This window comes from Puma concolor, chromosome A3 (genome assembly GCF_028749965.1).
Source record: "Puma concolor isolate L17-30 chromosome A3, mPumCon1.1.hap2, whole genome shotgun sequence".
Taxonomy (NCBI): Eukaryota; Metazoa; Chordata; class Mammalia; order Carnivora; family Felidae; genus Puma; species Puma concolor.
Window position 1 is genome coordinate 129,171,061 of NC_141669.1, and position 23,189 is coordinate 129,194,249.

The 23,189-nt window shown below is 50.5% G+C and overlaps 1 protein-coding gene across 1 annotated transcript in view; it reads right to left on the minus strand.

Moving 5' to 3' along the window:
• Positions 1-18,266, minus strand: part of KCNB1 (potassium voltage-gated channel subfamily B member 1) — a 94,753-nt gene extending 76,487 nt beyond the window's left edge. Inside the window, exons 1-2 of the mRNA XM_086702453.1 lie at positions 17,915-18,266; positions 15,935-16,667 (exon numbers count right to left, since the gene is read on the minus strand). Coding sequence (XP_086558579.1) covers positions 15,935-16,501 — 567 coding nt within the window. The 5' untranslated portion in view covers positions 16,502-16,667; positions 17,915-18,266. The remainder of the gene's footprint in view (positions 1-15,934; positions 16,668-17,914) is intronic.
• Between the last annotated feature and the right edge of the window lie 4,923 nt (positions 18,267-23,189).

The window sequence follows — 23,189 nt, forward strand, 5'->3', positions numbered from 1 at the left end:
GGTTCAGCCTGCCTGGTCCCACAGGGCCCTGCGACCAGAAGGGCTCCGAGTTTGGCTACGTGCTCTGCTGTCGCTGTCTTGAAATGCTTAGGGGTTTTTGCACATGGGGGACTGCATTTCATCTTGCAGCGCACCCCTCCCGCCACCCTCAGATTCTGCAACCAGCCGGGTCAGCATATCACTCAGTCATTAGCGGCATCCGGTACGCGCGCGCGTGCACGCGCACGCACGCGCACTTCTGTAATCTGTCTGGAAAACCACCTCTTTGGATTGGTCTGTTCTCTTAATCACGAGGCCGGCAAGGGTCTCAGACTTTTATGTAGGGGTGGGGGGTGTGGGGGCAGCAACCTGGACCGAGAGGGAGGGGGACTAGGGGACTTGCCTTGGGTTGCCTTTACACAGAGCTTTATGTAAGATAAAGCTGCCTACCCTCCAGCCACTCCCTGGCACAGGCGTCGTGCGAAGAATTCGGGCAGGCAAGGTGTCATCACAGGCTTCGTTAGGGCAAGGTGTGGGGTCGACTATCTTTCTTCTCTCCCTCTTGAGAGAAGGAGGCGAAGATGAAAAACATCATGAACACAGCACGTGCGCTTGGCCCGGCTCAGTGCTGGCCGCTCCTGCGCGCACATCTTTCCTGCTTGACGATGCCATACCCATTTCCCAGCTGAGAAAGCTGAGGCCAGAGATGAAGGGTCTGTCTGCCCAGGTTTTCGTAGCTCATGTGGGGCAGTGTTGGGATTATGAACCCAAGCATCCAGAGTTCTTTCCACTTATGTACCAGGGAGGTGGCACAGGTGATGAGGGAAAACACCAGTGAGGAGAAGGGTGTCTGCGCCCAGGTGGCCCTAACTTCAAAATAAAGCAGAGAGACATCCTATCTCGGGAAGAGTGTAAGGGCCATCAGATCCAAACTGGTCATTCAAGGTCAGGGAGGGCCTTTCTGAACAGGTGACATAGGAGCCGAGATCTGAAGGATGAGAAAAGGCAGCTGGTGTTGCAAGATCCAGAGTCAGAGGACCAGAGAGGTTAAGTAATTTGCTGAGGGTCACACAGGTAGCTTGTACCTTCATTCCCTCTGGCCATCCTCCAAAGCCCTCCTGACAAAGCCCCTACGCTGCATCAGGCCCCGAGGCGACTTTAGAATACAGGCCGGCCAAGTTTTCCTGTAAATGCTATTGTAACTAAAAGCAGGTTCAGATAATAGGTAAGTGAATGTGGCAGGCGTTCCAGTAGAATTTTATTAATAAAACAAGCAACCCACCTACCCGGCTTTAGAACACAGAAATGAATACAAAACAGTCCTAGATTTTGAGAACTTCCTGCCTTACTCATGGAGATAAGACAAGGTCAGAAGAAAATAGAATAGAATCCAAGAGGAAGGATGCTAAATGGCGCAACAGAGAACTTGAAGAAAGATTGCTTCTGCAATTCGGGAAGGAAGGAGGTCAAGTACAGGTTCTCAGAAAGGACCATCTGCCCTGTGAGGCCCTCTCTGACCACACCCTCTTGTTCTCTGTCAAAATACCTTGCTTCAGGGGCACCTGGGCGGCTCAGTCGATTAAGTGTCTGACTCTTGGTTTCGGCTCAGGTCATGATCTCGCGGTTTGTGAGTTCGAGCCTCATGTTGGGCTCTGTGCTGACAGCTCAGAGCCTGGAGCCTGCTTTGGATTCCGTGCCTCCCTCTCTCTCTGCCCTTCCCCTGCTAGCGCGCACGCTCTCTCTCTCTCAAAATAAATAAACGTTAAAAAAATTAAAAAAAAAAAAACCCACCTTGCTTCTGTCCTTCACAGTTGTACACATTATGCTCTGTGATTATTTTCATTTACTTTTTTTTTAATGCATCTCTCTCTCCAGTAGGCTGTAAAGTCCATGGCGGCTGTAGGTTTGCCAGCTTACGTTTATTTCCCGTCTTGGTAGCAGCACTTAATCTCTCCTTGGGGTGCCATCTCCTTTACTTCCATCTCGGGGTCCCCTCCCAGCTCTAAGATGTGATCCACACTTGGCGAAGTGATTGGCTTAGGGACAGGCCAATGAAAACAGCCCTGGGGTTTTGCTGGATCTACTTGGAAAGAAACTTGCTTCCCACCCCCTCCCCACCCACCATGGAAGCCTGCAGTTGCTGGAGATTATCTTTCCGGCCATGTTACAGCCTGCTGAGAAGCCAGGGCTTAGAGATATCGGAGACTAAGTATTGATGTCATATTTAAGCCCCTGGATCCAGCCCTGCCTGAGGCCATCCCTAACCCAGGACTTTTCAGTTACATTTTTTGCTTAGGTCCGTTTGAGCTGTATACTTGTTACTTGCAACCAAGAGAATCCTAACCAACGGATACACAAGTGCTTCCCAAGCACCCAGCATGGTGCCTAGCATATAGTAACAAGCCCGTGGATGTTTGTCACACAAACAACATTGTGGCATTGAAGCAGGACCTCAAAACAAGCACACGTATCCATATAAAGTTACAAGAACCAGAGGAGACCAGAATGGAAGCTAACTTTGAATCCAGGAATGGGAGAGGATGACTGAAATTGTGGTCACCATTTGAAACAATAATAAATGATGTGTACGCATATGCACGGCACAGGAGATGGAGGGAAGTCGATCCCTCCAAAGAGACACTGGGAATTCCAGGCATGAGGAGAAGACGGAAGACAGGGCCAATATCATCATCCCATCTCTACCTTCTTTTTGCTCCTCACGTGCCCCTGGCAGGGGAGTCGTGGGCTGCCTCACTGGGGCCCTTGGGTCCACGAGGACTCTACGAGGCAGAGCTGGCCAAGGTGAAGGGCCCCGTGGATCACACAGGCCTCGAACGACTCCAGGATGGGCCCTGGGTAGCAATAAGTGAAATATGATGACCTATTTTTAGAAGCTGTTTGATTCCAGGTCCATTACCTGGTGGATGTGAGTGATGGTGTGGAACTGGCAAACGTAACATTATTCTCGTAGACGGCGTCCGCCTGCCAGGCCACAGTGGGCAATTATGGTGGAGACCAGCCTTGTTGCAGAGCAAAAATGGAACAGTCAGGGCATGAGGAAAACACCTCAAGTGTCTAATTTAATTGTGTCTCCTTGTTGTGAATGAAGGCCAGAGGCCACTTCTTCCTGGCCCAGGAAACATGGGCCTGAGAGTGGGCAGGTGGGAGGCACCAGGAAGGTGGGAGGATACGGAGGAGGTACACCTGAGAGACCCTTGTTTGTAGGGGAGATCCCTCTGACCAATCATCACATGATCATGCAAGTTTCCACACTCATTCACGCAACAAACATTTACTAACACTTAACTTAAGCAAAAATAATAACAACAATAGTTAACTTGTACTGAACACCTGCTGAGTGCCCACGACTGCTCTGAGTGCTTCAGATAGAACTGTCAGGGTGCCTGGGGGGCTCAGTTGGTTAAGCATCCGACTTAGGCTCAGATCATGATCTTAGGGTTCATGGGTTCGAGCCCCGCATCGGACTCTGTGCTGACAGCTCAGAGCCTAGAGCCTGCTTCAGATTCTGTGTCTCCCTCTCTCTCTCTGTCCCTCTCCCACTCATGCTCGGTCTCTCAAAAATAAATAAACATTAAATTTTTTTTTTTCGGTCTCTCAAAAATAAATAAACATTAATTTTTTTTTTTTTTTAGATAGAACTGTCACCCTGGCTGTTGTGAGACTCCTCAAATTATGGATCAGGAAGTCAAAGCCCAGAAAAGTTAAGTCATCCTCCCAAGGACACACAGCTTGAATCGTCACTGAGCTGGGATTTGAGTCCGGCCAGTCAGGCTGCAGAGCCTGCTTTTTTAAGCATTCCTGTCTCTCTGTGGGCCAGGCCTGGCATCACATAACAACCCAGAAGCTACACTTAACAGTGTTTTGTGCGAGGAAGGTATGAACATCAGGTTTTTGGAGCACAGAGGAGGGAGCAGCCAGTGCTGCCTGAAGAGGATGTGGGTGGTGAAGGAAGAGAAGCTGTGGGTAGATGAGAGGAAGAAAGGGGACAAGGCAGAAGAATCAGTCTGGCCCAAAGTATGGAGCAGGACTTTTGCATTCTGGGAATGCAAAAAGCTGAGTGCGGTATGAGTAGAGGGGTCGTGGACAGGGTATGGGCAGAGTGAATATGGAGCGGTTGGCTGGAGCCTTGAAGGCCAGGCTAAGGAATTTGGGCTTTATCCTGGGCGTAGTGAGAACCATGGAGGGGTTTTTGGAAGGGGGGATGTGAGCAGATTCTATCTGAGAAAGATGCCTCTTGGTTCTCTGCAGAGGATGAACTGGAGGAGGAAGGCTGGAGACAAGGAGGCCAGTGTGGAAGTTCAGTGGAAAGGTCAAGTTCCAACAGTGACAGGTCACCCTCTGATCTTATCTCCCCACCTCACGGGCTGGCTCACTCTGCTTCAGCCACACTGGCCACCTGGCTGTTCCTTGACTGACCCAGACATGCTCCTGCCCCAGGGCCTTAGCACATGCTATTTTCTCCATCAGGAACACTCTTTCCCCAAAAGTCCACATACCTCCTCCTCTCCTCTTCTGATAGTCTTTATTTAGTTGACATCTTCTTGGTAAGCCCTTTCCTATGCCCCCCCCCCCCCCACCCCGGTCAAATACACTCTCTCCTTCCTGCTGACCTTTCTTCATGGCATTTGTTATCAACCAAAATTCTACATTATTTGATCTTGTACTCTCATGCAAAATACTCCATTTTGTATCTCTAAAAGATGAATATTTAAAAAATTTTTTTAACGTTTATTTATTTTTGAGAGAGAGAGAAAGATTCAGAGCACAAGCAGGGGAGGTGCAGGGAGAGAGGGAGGCACAGAATCTGAAGCAGGCTCCAGGCTCTGAGCTGTCAGCACAGAACATGATGCGGGGCTCGAACCCACTGACTGTGAGGTCATGACCTGAACTGAAGTCAGACGCTTAACTGACTGAGCCACCCAGGCGCCCCTAAAAGATGAGTATTTTAAAACACAACCACAATAACATGATCATACCTTAAAAATGGCATTAAGTCCTCAATAGCACCAAATATCCAGCCAGTGTTCATCTTTCCCAGTCATTTCATGACTCTTTTTTCACAGTTGCTTTGCTCTGGTCAGTTTCCGTATTTGTTAATGCTTTGAGTGGTTTCACTCTCTCCCCTACTAGAATATTAGTGCCATTAGAGCTGGGATCTTTATTTTGTTCTCTGCTGTGTCCCCAGTACCTGGCACAGGGCCCGGCACACAGTAGGTGTTCGACAAATCTTGCTGAATGAACACAGCCAATCATAATCATACAGCTGATACTGATCTTGTGGGCATTACATGTTTCTTACCGTTATTTACCATATTACCTTATCTAATCCTCATAACGTCTTTGTGCAGCAGGGGCTATGATTGGACCCATTTTACAGAAGGGGAAACTGAGCCATGTGGCTCAAGGACTCACAGCTAGAAAATGGCCAGGGCATAAGACCTGAGACACAGACTGGGTGTCCATGGATGCTGATGGAGGCTGAGGGTTTATGGCTGCCCAGAAACTGCCCCCACATCCCACATAGTCTTCACAGATTCCTCTGCCCCCACCCTCCCCCACCCAGGCCGCCATCTTCTCTTGCTTGGAACATTGCAACATCCTCCTGGCAGCTGGTCATCCTTTATTTCTGTAAAATGCCCACTTTCCAGGCAACATCCAGGGGGTGGACATCCACGATGCACAGGACAGCCCCTCACAACAAAGAATTATCCATCTTCAAAGATCCAAAGTGCTGAGGTTGAGAAACCAGAAGTATCCTGCATCCAGAGCTTAGCTGAAGTCCATGCAAGTCAGACTTCCAAAAATGTGTTAGTGATAGCAACGAAAGTCCCAAAGTTGGTACGCCAAATTGCTTTTTTCATCAATTAGTGTGTATTCTCAGTTATCTTTAGGATAACACCTTTCATTCCTTTGACAAACATTTACTGATTGCCTGCTCTATGGCAGGCACTGTTCTAGGCACTGGGGACACAACAGTGAACAAAACGGACAAAAGCTCTGCCCTTTGAAGCTGGTATCCAAGTGGGGAACAGAAAAAGTAATTGCATAATTAAGTAATTATATGCTATGTCAGGTGGAGAAACATAAAGCAGGAGAGGGGAATGGAGAGTGTTGGGGATACTGTTTTATAGGGTGGTTGGGAATGCCTCGCTAAGATGACATTCGAACTGAGATCTGAAGAGTGTGGGCAGTGAGTCTTACGGCTATCTGCAGGAAGACTACCAGGCAGAAGAAACAGCAAATGCAAAGGCCCTCAGGTGGGAGAGTGGTATGCCTGAGGAATAGCAAAGAGGCCACTGTGGGTAGACTGCAGTGACGGAGAGAGGGAGGGTGGTAGGGAAGGAGGCCGGAAGGACGTTGGAAGAGAGAGGAAAGATGCCAGACAAGGGCCCTGGATGACAGGACTTGAGCTTTTTCTCCGAGGGAGATGGGAGCCATGGGAGGATTCTGAGCAGGGGGGTGAGCAGATCTGACTCAGAAGTTCCTCTGGCTCCATGTGGAGGACAGACTGCGGGGGTGTGGGGAGGTGGGAGCACAGACAGGAAGAGGCTCCTGCAGTGGTTCAGATAAGAGAGGAGGGGGACCTGAGTTAGGAACGCAGCAGTGGGGCAGTGAGAAGTGGCCACATTCTGGACAGGTGTCACTGACGTGTGTGTGTGTGTGTGTGTGTGTGTGTGTGTGTGTGTGTGTGTGTGACTGGCATTCCACAAAGCTTTCTTCAGTGGAAAAGGAGAATGGGGGGGGGGGGCCATGCTGGATGTGTCAGGGACTGTCCCTTATCTCTGTCAACAATGACCCAGACGGCACCTCTCTACATCCCCAGCACGGTGTGCAGAACTCTACATCTGTCAGGACCTCTGACTCTCCTTACCCCAGGGCTCTTCCCAGGAGTCAAAGTCATCTGGAGCCACAAATGGTGCTGGGAAAACTGGATGCTCATGTGCAAAAGGATAAAGTTGGTCCCTTACCTTACACCACACACAAAAATTAACTCAAAGTGTTTCAAAGACCTAAACGTAAGACCTAAAAGTATAAAACTCTTAGAAGAAAAGATAGGTGGAGGACATTGGATTAGGCAAGGACTTCTTCGCTTCAACACCAAAAGCACCGACAACCAGAGAAAAAAATAGACACATAGGACTTCATCAAAATTAAAAACTTAGGTGCATTAAAGGACACAATCACTCAAGGGAAAAGGCAACCTACAGAATGGTAAAAAATATTTGCAGGTAGGGGCGCCTGGGTGGCTTGGTCGGTTAAGCGTCCGACTTCAGCTCAGGTCATGATCTCACAGTCCGTGAGTTCGAGCCCCACATCGGGCTCTGTGCTGACAGCTCAGAGCCTGGAGCCTGTTTCGGATTCTGTGTCTCCCTCTCTCTCTGCCCCTCCCCTGTTCATGCTCTGTCTCTCTCTGTCTCAAAAATAAATAAAACGTTAAAAAAAAAACAAAAAAATATTTGCAGATCACACATCTGATAAGGGGTATTATAATACCCAGAATATATGAAGAACTCTACAACTCAACCACCAAACACAAACCACTTGATTAGAAAATAAGGAAATTACTTGAATAGACATCTCTCCAAAGAACGTGTACAATGGCCAGCAAGCACACGAAAAGATGCTCCACATCACTCATCATTAGTGAAATGCAAATCAAAACCACAACGAGATACCATGTCACACACAAAAGAGTGGCTGTTATCAAAAGAACAGAAAATACCAAGTGTTGGTGAGGACTGGAGAAATTGGAACCCTTGTGCACTGTTGGTGGAAATGCACCATGATGCGACAATATGGCGGTTCCATGGTGGTGATCGAATTACCACACGATCCAGCAATTTCACTACCAGCTACATACCCAAAAGAATTAAAAGCAGGGTCTTGAGGAGGTATTTGTACCCCCATGTTCATGGCGGCATTGTTCACGGTAGCCGAAAGGTGGAAGCAAGCCAACCATCCATTGATGGATGAAGGGCTAAACAAAGTATGGCCCGCACATACAATGGAGTATTATTCAGCCCTAAAGAGGAAGGAAATCCTGACACAGGCTATAACATGGATGAACTGTGAAGACGCTGACCTAAGTGAAATAAACCAGTCATAAAAAGACAAATATAGTATGATTCCATTTATATGAAGTACTTAGAGCAATCACCTTCATAGAGACGGGATGATGATTGCCAGGGGCTGAGAGGTAGGGAATGAATTTAACAGATACAGAGTTTCAGGTTTGCAAGATGAAAACGTTCTGGAGACTGGCTGCACAGCAATGTGAATACACTCAACCCTATTCAACTACACACCTAAAAATGGTTAAGAGGGTGAATTTTATGTTATATGTATTTTGCCATAAATAAAGCAAGAAATCATCTGGGGGTTATATTCCTACTGTGGGGCCCAGGCGGAAGTGTTTCTCAAAGCTCAAGGGATGTGGACTTTATCGGTGAAATTACCTATGAAAATAATGCTTAATGCTAACCCTGTGTCTCCAGTGGTCCCATCCAGAAGCCTTTGGGGGCAAGGTCCTTATGGATCAGGAGCCAGGAACACCCCCAAGTCAGGTGGGAGACACCAAGTACACCTCTCCCCTCACAGCGTTCTCCCTACGGTGAGAAGGCAAAGCTAGGGGTGGCATCCCTGGGCTCGCTTCTTACTTCTGGAAGGCCAGCCACACGGCACAGAGGCCAGACCACGGGCTCCCGGTCAGGGAGTCCTCCTATTCCCTGTGTGGCCGTGGCAGCCACGTTGCCTCCCGGGGTCTCAGTTTCCATGGCGGCAAGACGAGGGTAATTTTCCCTCCTTCACTGGGTGATGTGGGAATCGGATCTGGTGGGCACGTAATGTTCCTTGCACTGTGCTTGGCTCTCCTCACTGGAAGCCGTGAGTGGTAGCTACGGCTGCCATTGTTTCTCATTTCATCGGGGAGGGATGGGGAAGGGGCCGACACAGCCCGCTGGCCCTGGGTTTTCTTCTTTTAAGACCATCTCCGGTGGGGGTGTTGTCGTAAGAGGCCTTTCTGGCCCGCAAGACAATACTAGGACACTGATGAAGAAACATTTCCCACAGATCTTTGGCTCGCTCCCCCAGGACCAGATCCGAAGTCAGGGATCCAAACACAAGCAGCTTATGTGGGAAGGGATCCCAGAAAACCCTGGTAGGGGAGAGGGGACGTGAGACGGGGAAGGGAAAGAAGCAAACTGGGTGTATTGTCAAGCAAGGAACTACTTACTGTAGGCACCTGGAGCTTAATTCTTCTCAGGAACTCTGGGGCCCAGTGTAGACCATCCGGTGCTGAGTTATACCCCCCTCCAGGGTGAGGGAACTGGAGTGTTTGCAACCTTCCCCCATCAGGCAGCAGTTGAGGGCTGCTCTGGGTGGGGCATCAGGTCCCTGTCTTTACTGGACTCCACCGGCCAGAGGGAGCCTCTAAGGCAAAGAACAGTAGGTGCTGGTGGCTGGGAGTTGGGCTAGTGGCCCCGAAATGGTAAAAGCTAAAAGGATCTGGGTAAGACCTGCATGGCCTCTATCAGGGCTGAGTCCCGACGGCCCCTCTTGCTGTTGAGCAAGTTATAGAACTTCACCTTACCATGAGCATGTACCATTTTAAAGGAAGAACAACTCTTTGAAAAGGAGCTTATTGATCTGGCAGGATCATCAGGAGGATGAAATGAGACAATGACAATTAAAAGCAAAACAAAACAAAACCCCCCGACAGTTACTGAATGCTTTCTCTGTGCCAGACCCTATTCGAAGTGCTTTGTGTGCATTAACCCATTTCATTCGGTAGCAATTCAAGGAGATGGGCACTGTTACTGCCCTCATTTTATGAGCGAAGGACCCAGGGCACAGAGAAGCACAGCGTTTCGTCCCAAGTCACATGGTTAGTGAGTAAAGGAACCAAACTTTGAACCTGGGCAATCCAGCTCTAAAATCAGGGCTCCCATCCATGATACTATTAAGTCTAGGAAGTACACAAAGTGCTGGATATGGAGTTGGTGTTTATTATTCTCTTTCAGTTAATGAAGCTTTGGCCAAACGTTCATTTGGCCAACACTTTCCTTCCTAAGCATTTTCACATTTTCACATCTTGTAGCCTTTCAAAACCCCCGGGAGACCCACTGCCAAGGTGCGATCCTGATTGATTCCAAAGGAATGGAAAGATCTTTGAGCCTTGATGAGGGTACCAGTGAGGCCAGAAAGGCCTGGAAACGGTCCCTGACCTTTCACCAGCTCGATGCAGGACCCAGGCTAGTTGAAACATCCGCCGTGTTTCCTTGTATCAAAAGGGGGTATGGCATTTCTGAAGCCCGACTTCAATGCCTTACATCCACTATCTTACTTAATCCCTTGGGCAACCCCATGAGGTGGGTTTTATTATCATCCTCATCTACAGATTAGAAAACGGAAGCTACGGTTGCTGGGATTCCAACCCAGGACTGTGTGACCCCACAGCCAGGATTCCGCATCTCTGCAATTTCGTCTCCAAGGAATAAATACAGACATCTAGGATGACTGACCTGGGGCTGGCAAGAACCTCAGCCGGACGACTTAATGATAATACATGAAGCCCCCTGGCTCAGGTCAAGGAAGCAGAAGCATCATCACATTAGAGGCATGAAGTCCCAAAGGGGCAGGCAGTGACCCGGCAATTAACAACACTGTAATAGGAGAGGTTGCCAACCAGGGGTGTAGCAGGTATAGAGGAATTCCGTGACAACGTGAATAATCACTGTTGTCATTTATCGAATGCTGACCACGTGCCAGGCACTTTATGCAGCTTGTCTCCTCATGGCCCTCTGAGGTGGGCTCCCTTATAATTCCCATTTCCTAGATGAGGAAACTGAGTCACAGAAGGAAAGGAACTTCCAAAGTCATATTACTGGCAAGCCATGGAGTTGAGACAGAATCACATCTGCTGGACCCCAGAGATGATTCTCTTTCTTCTTTTTTTTTAGATTTTATTTTTATGTAATCTCTACACCCAAAGTGGGGCTCGAACCTACAACCCTGAGATCAAGAGCTGCACACTCCCCGGACAGAGCCAGCCAGGTCCCGCCCCCCCCCTTTCACCTGAGATGATTCTTAAGCAAATCTGTGGTGGGCAAAATACTGATCACTGCCATTACATAAAGACCATTCCTGCTTTTGAATATAATAATATATAATGATGATTATTCACACATATAAAGTACTTTCCACTTGCAAATTATATTCACATCTGAAATCTCACTGAGTCATCAAAACAGCCCAAGAGGTGGGCATGGCTATAACTACCATTTGGCCGATGAGCTTACTGAAGCTCTGACAGCTTGAAAGGTCTACCCAAGATTCCAGGATTAAGAAACGCAGGCTGGGAGCCAGACCAAGCTGGGTTCAAACCCTGGTCCAAACCCCATTTTCATTCCTTCAACAAATATTTGCTGAGCATTTGCTTATGTGAGTTCTAGCAAGTGACTTCACCTCGCAGAGCCTCCATTTACTCTCTGTGAAAGAATCCGTTGAAAAAAAATTTTTTTAATATTTATTTTTGAGAGAGAGAGAGCGTGAGTGGCAGAAGGGCAGAGAGAGCCAGAGACACAGAATTCGAAGCAGGCTCCAGGCTGTGAGCTGTCAGCACAGAGCCCAACACGGGGCTCGAACTCACAGACCGCAAGAACGTGATCTGAGCTGAAGGCAGACACCCAACTGACTGAGCCACCCAGGTGCCCCTGAGTCTTAATACCCCTCATCAAAGCCATTCTTTCCCCGCATCTGAAAATGCCACACTTGCTTCCCCCAGGCTTCCTTACAGTGAGAACATGAGCATGTGACCAGATCGTGGCCAACAGGATGTGAAAAGAAGTCTCATAGAGCCTCCTGGGAAAGGTTTGCCTCTCAGAGAAAAGGTGGTACACAGAAGGAAATGTCCCTCTTCACTGGGTGGATCTCATGGGCCTACATTAGCCCTCTTGTGACATGAGGCATCCAGCCTGAGGACCAAGCCAGCTGGAGGACTAACCAGCTACCTTGGGGCTTTCTGTTATGTGAGAATCTTCCCTCTTGTAGAGGCCACTTTGAGTCTTCTATTTTATTACTTGCAGTCCAAATTGGCAGATTATCTGATAGGATTGGTGAAGGGATTTCAATGAGATAGGACATATAAAGTACCTCTAATCAGTGCCTAGCACCATAAACAGTAGCCAATCTGGAAATCAGGAAATTATCTCAGACTGAGATATATGCCGTGAGACTATTCCAGGGAGGGCAGACACTCCTGGCCTCGGAAATTATTTCCCTCTTGCTCTCCTGCTAAGAAAAACCTGTAGAGTTTTCCGAGAAAGCAGAAACCCAGTGGTGGCCCAGGACCACAGCCCTGTCGCTCCAACGGGGCTGACCCTAGCTTCCCAACAAGAATCAATCACGTTGCCTTTTGGCTAATGGATTTTGATTTCCACGCCCCTGACGGTGAAGGCTAGGGCCTGTGCTTTGGCTTGCCTCCCGTTGCCGAACATCCCATCAATTATTAACAGCGTCAGCTCTGTCTTCCAGTACTGCTATCAGAAGGAAATAGTTTGTCGCAACTCAGCCCACCTGGTCATAGAGAAGGGACTGCACTCATTATTTAGCAAAAAAAGCCCCACCTACTCCTACACGCACTGTGCTAAATCTTGACAAACATGATTTCTTGATGACCCTGCAAGGTGGGCCTTTTAGCTCCAATTTATAGGTGGAAGGCTAGGGTTTACGGAGGCGAAGAACCTACGTGAGGCCTGAAACTGGGGAAGTGATGCGGCTGGGCCCAGACCCCTGGTCTGTCCTTGCTCTAAACACATGAGGTAAGGTTGTTTCTGTATCTCACAACCACCTGGGAATGATCCTGCATTTGACCACCTCCTTCTGTGGTCTCCAAGAAATTTCCATAGGCTCTACTGTTCTGACAAGCAAGACAACCAAGTGGGGGGATGGACGGGGTGGGATGGGCAAAGTGCAGACAACTGAAGGAGGCCAGAGGCCCGGGAAGCTGGGCCGCAGGCAGGCAGTGAGGAAGGAGAGACAGAGCCCCCACACCTGAGACACCCTGACTGACGGATTGCTTGATCCATTCATTCACTCATTCCACATGTAGTTATTTGGAGCTCCTCTGCACCAGGTACCTTGATGGGTGCTGGGAACAGAGCAGCAAATACAACTCGTGGCACTCACACTCTTGAGGGGGAGAAAGGAAAGGAAGCAAATGCAATTTCAGATGGTGCTTAAAGCCTATGCAGGAAAGACCCTGAGTGAGGTCGCAGAGAGTAAGGAGAAGGAGGCTGTTTTGGACTGGAGTTAGGAAAAGTCTCTCTGCGGAGGGGTTATTTGGACAGGGACCTGCACAAATGAGGAATGAGGAGAAGCAGCTGGCCACGGGACAAGTTGGGGAAGAGCACTGTAGGCAGCAGGAATAGCAAATGCAAAAGTCCTGAGGAAGGCTAAAGCCTGCCCTGTTTCAGGAATAGCAAGGAAGCCAGTGGGTCTGGAGCCCAGTGAATGACAGGAGATTGAACAGGTGAATTCAGAGAGGACGTGGGGACCGATTCAGGAGCGTCTGGTACGCCATGGTGGAGGGAGTGGATTTTATTCAGAGTGTTGTGGGAAATCTCTGGAGGATTTTAAGCAGATGAATAATGTGATCCAATTTATATGTTGAAAAGCTCACTCTGGCTGCTGTGTGGGCAACGGATCGCAGGGGGCAAAAGTGAAAGTGGGGAGACTAGAGAGGAGTCTGTGGCATTAAATCATTATGGAAAGAACAAGGTCTTCAAAATCACACTTGGGTTTGAACTTCAGGCTACTCCTGTTTGCTTGCTGTGTGACCTCAGGCAAGTTATTCAACCTCTCTGAACCTATTTGTGAAAGGTGGGATAACAACAGAGAGCTGGTGTAAGGATTAATTGTGTTGTTACATTTCGTACACAGTAAAATATTTGATCAATGGTGGTCAGGATTTCTGTTGAGGATCAATGAGCCTGCCTGCCTCCCCATCTCAGTTCTGCCTGAAGAACACCCTAGACTGTCCATCTGCCAGGAATGTGAGCTGACAGCCTGAGCCTGGGATCACGGAGAGGTCATGAAGCTCGTCCCTGCGAGCGGATTAACCCGAGGGCAAGATGAGGCTGTTTATTGCCAGACGGCGTCTTTTGCAAGCCTGAGCTCCCCTATCTTGCTGCCAGACTCCAACCCAAACACGGTCCTTTGCCTGCTTCTTCTGTGGGAGGGCGGCTCGACCCCTGTGGCCCCTCAGTCTCATGTCTTAGGGACAGGACAGGGAGGGGGAAGAGTCATGTTTGGACCTAAATAGGGTGTGTGTAGGAAGAACCCATGTCAGGCCTGGAAATAGCAAAGTAAGTCTGCTGATCCTAAGCCGGTTAAGGGTGAGTGACTGTCTTAAGAGGGAGGTTTTTTGGACACGAAACCTAGGGCAGGATTATGGTCAGAGGCAGCCCACAGAAGAAGAAACCAGGCCTAGAAATCTCTACTTAGGGTTGCCAGGGAAGAGAGAAAACCTTCAGGCCTCCCTCCAGCGTCCTACCAGCCACCTCCTCTTGCATTCCTTCTCAGAGGCCTCTTCCGGGGCAGCCAGATCTAGTAAAAGGACCCAGCCTTGCAGGTGGATCTTCAGTAATGGGCTACCTAAGCCAGGGGAATCCCACAAGGAGAGGCCAGGCCGGGCAGGAGGCAACCTGAGCAAATACATGATGCTGATATATACGCTTCCTCCTGCCTTTTTCTTTTTGCCACGAATACATTTACCTACCTGCTCACTCCACCCCCACCCTCCTCTTGGCCCCACTCTTCGAAAGTGAGTTATGTCCCACATATCTTTCCCAAAGTGGTCCTCCTGGATTTCAACATCAACACTTCTCTTTTCTGGCTCCCTCCGGGCCTCCCACAACCTCTTTTAGAGTGCTGAGCACACTGTGTTGTCATTCATTCCCGACACCCTGCCTGTTGGCCACCTGAAGACAGGCCCCATCTCTCCGAGGCATTCCCAGAAGCCAGCTCAACACAAAGAAGCCGCTCTTCAACCAGTGACCCCCTTCCCTGGCCTGTCCCCCCACCCCAAGTCTTCCTCAGTCTGTTACAGCCTCTGCCTTTACCCAACAGCACACTGGTCCACTCAGTGTGACTGAAGCCTTTCTGTCTCCTTCTGCTTCATTTTCCACATTGCCTCATTTTTCTCTCTCATTTCAAAATTTACATCCTCTTCCGACAGCCCAAGCATCTTTACAAGCTGCACCAAATCATTCTTGGAATAAACTCACCAAACAAATAAAGAAAGAACAAACCAGGGGTGACCCTTCGCCCACAAGCATCCACAGCCAGCTGCATTCGTCACGCATGCACACACCCACCCCTGAGACTCTTTGCCTCATTTTCCTTACTTATGTTAAAACTGCCTGACAGTATTTCAGTGTCCTCCACGCATGTCTGTAAGCTGCTTTCATTCCTTCCTTGGGGCAAAGTGGGGTTATGAATACAGGGATAAGTATTAGAATCGCAGGTGACCACCCCCCCTCCAGTCTGGGTCTAGGACTCCACAAGGGAGCACTGTGTATACAGACCACACTCTACTCCATCCCAGCAAGGCTTTCGCGTCGCTCTGTGCTTTCTTATTTACAGCGCCCACCCCTTTGCTGTGGATTTTTTATGCCTCCACAAATCCTTGTCTCCCACAAAGTCGAGGTATTGAATAATGAAGGGATGAGGTCACCAATGCAAATAGGAACAGTCCAAAGGGGTTGGTCCTCATCTCTGAGGCCTGGGCCATAGCCCCTCCCCTTTCTGGTCTCATTTGGGAACTAAACCAGAGGACCCCCCCCCCCCCCCCACAACACACACACCAGGCCGTGGTCCTCGATCTGGAGACACAAGCAGAGCCACCGATGCAATCTCCCGCAGATCCCAGACTCACCTTGGCAGCCACGGAAGAATTGGGCTTCTCCAGGAGGTCCCAGAGCTTTTTCCTCTTCTCTGCACAGCACGTGTTATCGAACTCCTCCCCCTCTCGCTCCCTCAGGGTCTCTGCCTCCCGCTTGAGCTCCTCGTTCATCTGCTCCTTTTTCTGGTGGTAGCGGGCCTGGCAGCAGGACTCCAGGTAGATTTCATCGATGCCCCAGTAGTCGAGTTCTTGGCTGAAGCTCAGCGCGCACATCTCCTCCATCATGTGCAGCCGCCCGGTGCGGTAGAAGTTGAGGATGGAGGTGAAGGCGCCTGGATGGCGGTCGAAGAAGTATTCGTTGTCGTCGAGGCTGTAGTCGTCGCATACCTCGAGCAGCGAGTCGTGCGTGTTGCAGTCCCGCAGCTTGCCCAGCCGCGTGCGGGGCAGGCGGTCCAGGGTGCGCCAGAGCACCTCGTGCGCCAGACCCCCGACGTTGAGGCGGACGCGCCGTGAGCACGCCTTGCTGCGCACGATCTCCATGGGCTCGGGCGGCAGCGAGCTGGTGGAGCGGGAGCCATGCTTCGTCATGCCCGCCGGCATCGCTGGTCCGGCTGCCCCCGCCCCCCCTGCCCCCCCAGGCCGCTGTCACTGGACGGCAAGGCCGGCCGCCGCGGGGGAGGGGGGCAGGGAGCGCTGTGGGCTGCTGGGGGTGCAGGGGGCCGCGCGGGCGCGCGTCACGGCCGTCTTCTCACCTCCATCCCGACCGCTGCAAGGCAGGAAGCGGACGCGGGTCAGCAAACAGAGAGCTGGGCGCGGCCCCTCCCCACCCCTCCACCGGGACCCCAAGCGGCCTTGACCTTCCCGGTGCTTAAGCGGCTCAGGGGGTGTGGGGGGGGGGGGCGGTGCAGAAAGGCTTGGCGCTGTCCCTCCCGCCGGTGCTGAAGTCCGCCCCACCCCATGGGTGGAGGGAGGGGCCGCTCTTCGGGGCGGGGAGAGGGCCCCCAAGAGACGCTCAGGGGCCCCGGGAGGCCCCACCCCGGGGTTCTGCGGCCCAGGCCCGACCCAGCCGCCCGGGGCGCTGTCCTCCCCTTCGAGTGCTGAAACTCTCTTCTTTCTGGGTCTCCCCGTCGAGTCCCGAACCAGGCCCCGCAATGGGCAGAGAGGGGCGCTGCATGAAAAACTTTTTTTTTTTTTTTTTTTTTTTTTTAGATTTCTCATCTATTCCTTCCCCCCGCTCCGAAATAATTAGAATTTGAGCTCTGGGGTGGGGGTGGGGGGTGGCAGCGGGTTTGCTTTTTCTAAACCTTGAAAGCTTTGGGGGAATTTTTTGGTGGGGGTCCAGGTGCCCACCTGTCGGGGGTCACAACAGATGGGGTGGTCAAGACCGCGTCGCTGTTCCGGAGCGACCCCGCTCCCTAAACCACGGGAGCGTCTCTTGAGGTCGCTCTGGGGACTAAGTGAGCTCTGAAGACGCCAAACCGAGATCTGCAAAGGAGTCCCGCCCCTCCCTCTGTGCCCCCTACCCCACCGCAGGAGGGGCACGCCGAGTCCTGCGGATCCACCTGCTCCATTCTTCCTTTCCTCCTTCCCCCCACCCCTCCTCCTCCTCGCTCCTCTCCAGCGATGGCTTTTTATAACTCCGGGTTCTGCGCCTTTCCCGGGGCTTGGAAGGGAAGGGGTGGGGGAGGTGGGAGGCGGGGAAAGGAGCTGAATTTTCTGGCCTTTTCAAAACGTGCCCTCCTCCCGCCGCGCGCTAGTGATTTCGGGGGCAGTCCTGAGCCCCCCAGCATATGAGCCTGACGCCCTCTCCCCTTGCGTCTCCCCAGGCCCCAACCCTTGCCCGAGGACCCCCCCCCCCTCCCCGACACACACACACACACACACCACCCCCCTCCCCGGTCTGAAGCCGCGGAGCCCGGGTAGACCAACAGGCCGAGCCGCGGCAGGCGAGCCCCCTTTCGGTGTCCCCCCCACCCTGTGTCCCCGCCGCTGGCCTCGAGCCTCAACACTCACCCCCAGGGCGGCCGCTTCCCGGGGCCAGGGACCGCGCATCGCCCCGGCCGCCCGGGCGCCCCCGCCCGCGGGCAGCGGCGGACCCGGGGCCGGGCCGGGCCCGGCCTACGCCGGCCGGGCAGGCAACGCGCTAGGGCTGCAGGCGCCGCGGGGCCGGGCGCCCTCTCCGAGGTTGGGGGCGCGGGCGAACGCTGGGTGCGCGGGTGGCAGGTCCGCGGTCGGGCGGCGCCTCCTGCTCCACCTCCTCCTGCTCCTGCTTCTGCTCCCGCGGCGGCGGCGGCGGCGGCTGCTGCTTGAGCGAGATCAACAAGTCGGGGCTGAGCTTCGGCTCCGCGCTGGCTGCGATTCTGTCCCGCACTTCGGAGCGCCCGGAGTCTGGCACAGAGGCGGGACGGCGCCACCTGCGGGTCGGAAGCGTGAGCACCGCTTAACTCCTGCCTGCCCGGCCCAGCCTCCAGGTGAAGCTGGGGGCGGGCTGGGGCTTTGGGCGAAGGAGATGCACCTGGCGGTCCAGCCCTTCCCACCTGGGCTGCCTTCCCTGGCTGAGTCGCAATCCCTCCATCCTTTGTCAGGTCAACAACGTGGGGGTGCGTGCCTTCTATGTGCTAGGCACTAGGATCAACGTCTGAGAAACAGCTGTGAACCAAACACAAACGTTCGGCCCTGGTAGAACTGGCTGGAGACAGATGAAAAACAAGAAAGTCAAGTAGTAATATGTCAGGCAGTGATAAGCGCTGAGAGGGTAAGGAAGCAGAGGAGAGGGATAGAGGCAGGGGTGGGGTGGGGGCAGATTGCAATTTTAAATAGCCCTTGCTTTCATGAGCTTCCATGCTAGTTGCTAAAATCTAATTCCAGAATGGAATTCTGGGTTCTAGTGGAGGAAGACGGACAATGAAATACATCAACAAATAAATATGCAATGTGGCAGCTGGTGATAATCACTAAGGTGAAAAATAAAGTAGGGTGAGAGGAAGAGAGAGTGAGGGGTCAGCTGATTTATATAGCCTGGTGATTCATTCATTTATTCATGTTACCTTGGGCATCTGGTTTTTGAGAACGTCCTGTGTGCCTGGCCCTGTGCCAGGCTCAGCAAAGGAAGCATCCTCCCTTGGATCTCCCGTCCAGTGGAGGAGACAGAATCCATCAAATAATCTCCAGAAATGAATGTAGGACCGAAGGATTTACCTGAAGAGATGAGCAAAGCTTCCCTAAAAGACAAAAACTGACTAAAGCCATAGGGCCACTTCCCCTCTCTGGCTCTTCCCTTCATTTCTTAAACGAAGGGATTCGTTTCCATAGTGTTGTGCATAATATTACTATATTTTTAAAATTTGTTTACTTCTCATCACCTCCATCATCATGAGCCTTGTCCAAGGTGTCATCATTTTGTGGGTAGAGGCCAGGGATGCTGAGAAACATCCTCCAGGTGCATAGGATGGATGGACAGCCACAACAGATAATTTTCTAGCTCTAAATGTCAACAGTGGCAAGGCTGAGAAACCCTAGATTAATTTAGCAGAAGGCAAAGGTATTCGCTGGTCTGGAAACGCTATTCTCTCAACCAATAATTAGTGAGCATCTACTATATGCCAAACGCTACTCGAGACACTGGAGATACAGTGAGAAGAATAAAATGGGCAGACCCTGTGTTCATGGACTTATATTCTGGTGGGGAATACAGTTAATAAACAAGCTAAATAAAGAAACCAGATCACTTGGATTGTAATAAATACCATGAAGAAAAGTACACAAGTGGAAGTGATAGAGCATGTCTGAGAGAGGTGCCAGCAACTTTAGATAGAGTGGTTGGACCGTCAAGGAAGACTTCCCAGAGGAGGTGATATATCTAAGGTGAGAACCTGAGGTCAGGGACAAGACAACCATGTGAAGTTCCGAGGAAGGGGGGACAGGCAGGGGAGCCAAAGAGAGCAAAGGCCCTAAGGAGGAAATGACCTTGGGAAGGGAGGTTAGAGAGGTGGACGGGACTAGGTCATGCAGAGCCTTGTTGGGATTTTACTCTCAAGTTCAAGGAATGAGTTTGAGTTTTTCCTAATCCCGATGGGAAGCCATGAGAAGAGTTTTAAGCAGGGAAGTCCCATGTGCTGATATATTTTTTGAACTGATTCTTCCAGCTGCATTATGAAAGGTTGGGGGACAAAGGTAGCAGGAAGACTCCTTGTGAGACATCTGCAATTGTCCAGGCCAGAGGTGATGGGCTTGGGCTGGGATGATGGTGGTGAAGGTGGCTAGGTAATTTCACAGCCACAGGGTTCTGCCGGGAGAGATTCTTCCCCAAGCCCAAGGCTACTTCTAGATGTTCCTTGTCACTCAGATTCTTCCCTCTGGGTGGCCCAATTCCTGCAAAGTTTGGTTCCGGATTTAGATAAAGAACATCTAGACCCACGCCTGGATCTTGGAAGTGCAGACGGTGGAATAGGTCTAGTCTCTCTCTGTTTCCCCAGGCTCTGCACTGTACCCAGTTTAGCATTTTTATTTTCTGAATGAAGACTGTAACTATTTGGAAACATCTGGCCTTCATTTCCTAGAATTTTCTGCCATCATAAGAAGAGAGACTACCTAGAAATAAAGCCAATTCAGGGGAAAGTAGACCCAGAGATTGAGATACTAGTCCTGACAATAGCATTAGAACTTCTGGATCCAGATGTGCCTGAAGGTAATACCCCGGATTTTTCCAGCTGTGTGAGCTAGTAAATACTCCCTTTTTTTCCTAAGCCAGATTAAGTTATGATATTTTCCTTTATGTCCCAAAGAGCCAACCTGATACAATTCTTTCTCCACAAACCCAAAGTTTACCATCTCCTTAGAATGTACTTATAAGAAACAGGAGAAAAGAAAATGAACTCACAGGACCCGGGGCAAAAAGAACAATAAAATTCAAAATGTTTTATAGAGAAGGGGTCCCCCCGTAAGAGTTCAGGTCATTTTACAGATGGGAAAGAGACAAAGCCCACAAGGGGAACAGCATCCCAAAGGTCAAACCAGAGAGCGGACAGCTGAGTACCAGCAGCAAGGCACAAACCCTATCTGCTCATGGCCTCTTGGCAGACTTCCTGCTAAAATGTGTTGAGATTTTTACCTGAGGCTGAACGACATCAAATCAGCCCAATTCGTCACTGCAAATACAGGTGAACCCCCTCTAAACTGTGGCAGCAAGTGATCTATCCACTCGAAGCCAGTTTTTCCTTCTTAACCTCCATAATAACAGCCATCACTTATTTATAACCCCACGGAGTGTCCTCCGTTTTCTTGGCACTTCTGGGCACTGAGCATGACTAATTAATCCCCTTTCCCCTCTCCCCCGCAGACCCCTGGGAAGGAATAATTGCTCTATGAGGGTAGTTATGGGGGCACCCAAAGGCTCAAGGGAAATCGTTGACATCTCTGAGTAGATGTCACTCAAGACAACTGCTCTTTGCTGTGGCTTGCCCAAACTCCCAGCAGCCCCAGGGAATTTTCCACCAGCTTGAACTCCAGTCTTCTTGCCTGTTTCTCTTTTGTCACACCCAATAATCATAATCATAATCATAATCGAGTAAAATGGGGCTAATGATAGCATCTACCTCTCGGAGTTGCTGGGGGGACAAATGAGATAATGCATATGAAGTGCTTAGCACCACGATTAACACTAAAAAGTACACATTAATGTAACAGTAGTACCAACAACTGTAGAATAGCAGCTAACATTGAGCTGTTACTATGTACCAGGCATCGTACTAAATGCTTTGCATGTATCTAACCTCACTTAAGAGTCTTTCTGGCTCTCTCACCCTTTGGCTGAATATTCTAATATAAATACCTATTAGCTGTTGGATGACCCTTGAGCGACCAGATGTCTGATTCTAGTGCCCATTCTATGCTAGCCTGATAGCCTTTACCAAGCCCTGGGGTTCCTGGCCCAGGTTCCTGGTAAATGGGCGAGTCTGGATTTCTTACCAACCCAAACATTTACCCATTCTCCTTCTATCTTTTGCCTACCACCTACCCATCAACGCAACCATTCATTCAACCACCCATATACTATCCAACCATACAGCCACCAGACTATCCAACTACACACTGAACCATTTATCTACCCACTCATCTATCATACTCTCACACATCCATCTTTGTTTCTATTCGTTCACATGTTCCATTCACTACCCATCCTCCCACCCATTCATTCACCCACCGACCATTTATCCAACCATCTAACTGTTCGTTTACTTACCCATCCACCCACCCACCCACCCATCTACCCATATACCCAATTGCTTACCCACCTACTCACACATCCACCTATCCATACACCCACTCATGCACCTATCTACCTACTCATTCACTCATTCATCCCCCCAACACGATCATCCGGTCCAAATATCCATCCGTCCTCCATCCACCCGCCCACCCACTCACTCGGCCATCCCCACTCATCTACTACCTAACATTTTAAAGTGTTTATTACATGTAATGCTCTCTGCTAAGCCCTGGCTCCCTCTCTGGGAGGAAGTATGGGCACCCCCAGAGGACCACACAGAGGGAGATAGGCAAAGCTGCACATAGTCCATTGAACCCCTTTGTGGCCCGGACTTTGCCAAAGCCAGTCTCCCAGGGTCTGTGGCCAAACAATGATGAAATACAGGGCATGGATGGACTGAGGCACGGGCTTCCAGCAAAGCAATTAAAGGTAAACTAATATCTCTTTCCCGCAGATAGCCTGGGAGCTCCAAGATGTGATAGAAAAGGAGCAAGTCAGCAAAAGGAGGAAATCAAAGCTACAGAGATCAAGAGCTAATGAGCTGATTCTTGTAAGATAACGTTTCTTTGACATCCAGATCCCCTGCCCTTGGGGACTGAGGTCTCTTACCTGCTTCCCACTGCCCTTGCCCCCCCTTCCCAGTCTTGTCTGCCTCCTCTCCGCTTTTCCTCGCCTAGGTGCATCCTTCCTCTAACCCAACCTCTCCCCAGCTACCAGGGTGGACCTTTAAAGGCAGAAGTCTGACCATGTCACTCCCCTGTTTATAAACCTTCATGACTCTTCAACGTCCAAGGTAAAGGACAAACTCTCCCACAATGAGGAAAAGGCCATTTGTTCACTTAGTGCATATTTTCCGAGCACCTACTATGTGTTGAGCTTATGTGTTGCATGCTGGAAATGCAGGAGCAGTGAAGCCAACCCACCCTCCTGGAGCTCACATTCAAATGGGAGACACAAACAGAGACATTTAAAAATAATCTAACACTGATAATTGCTGAGCAGGGAATGCAAAAAGTATGA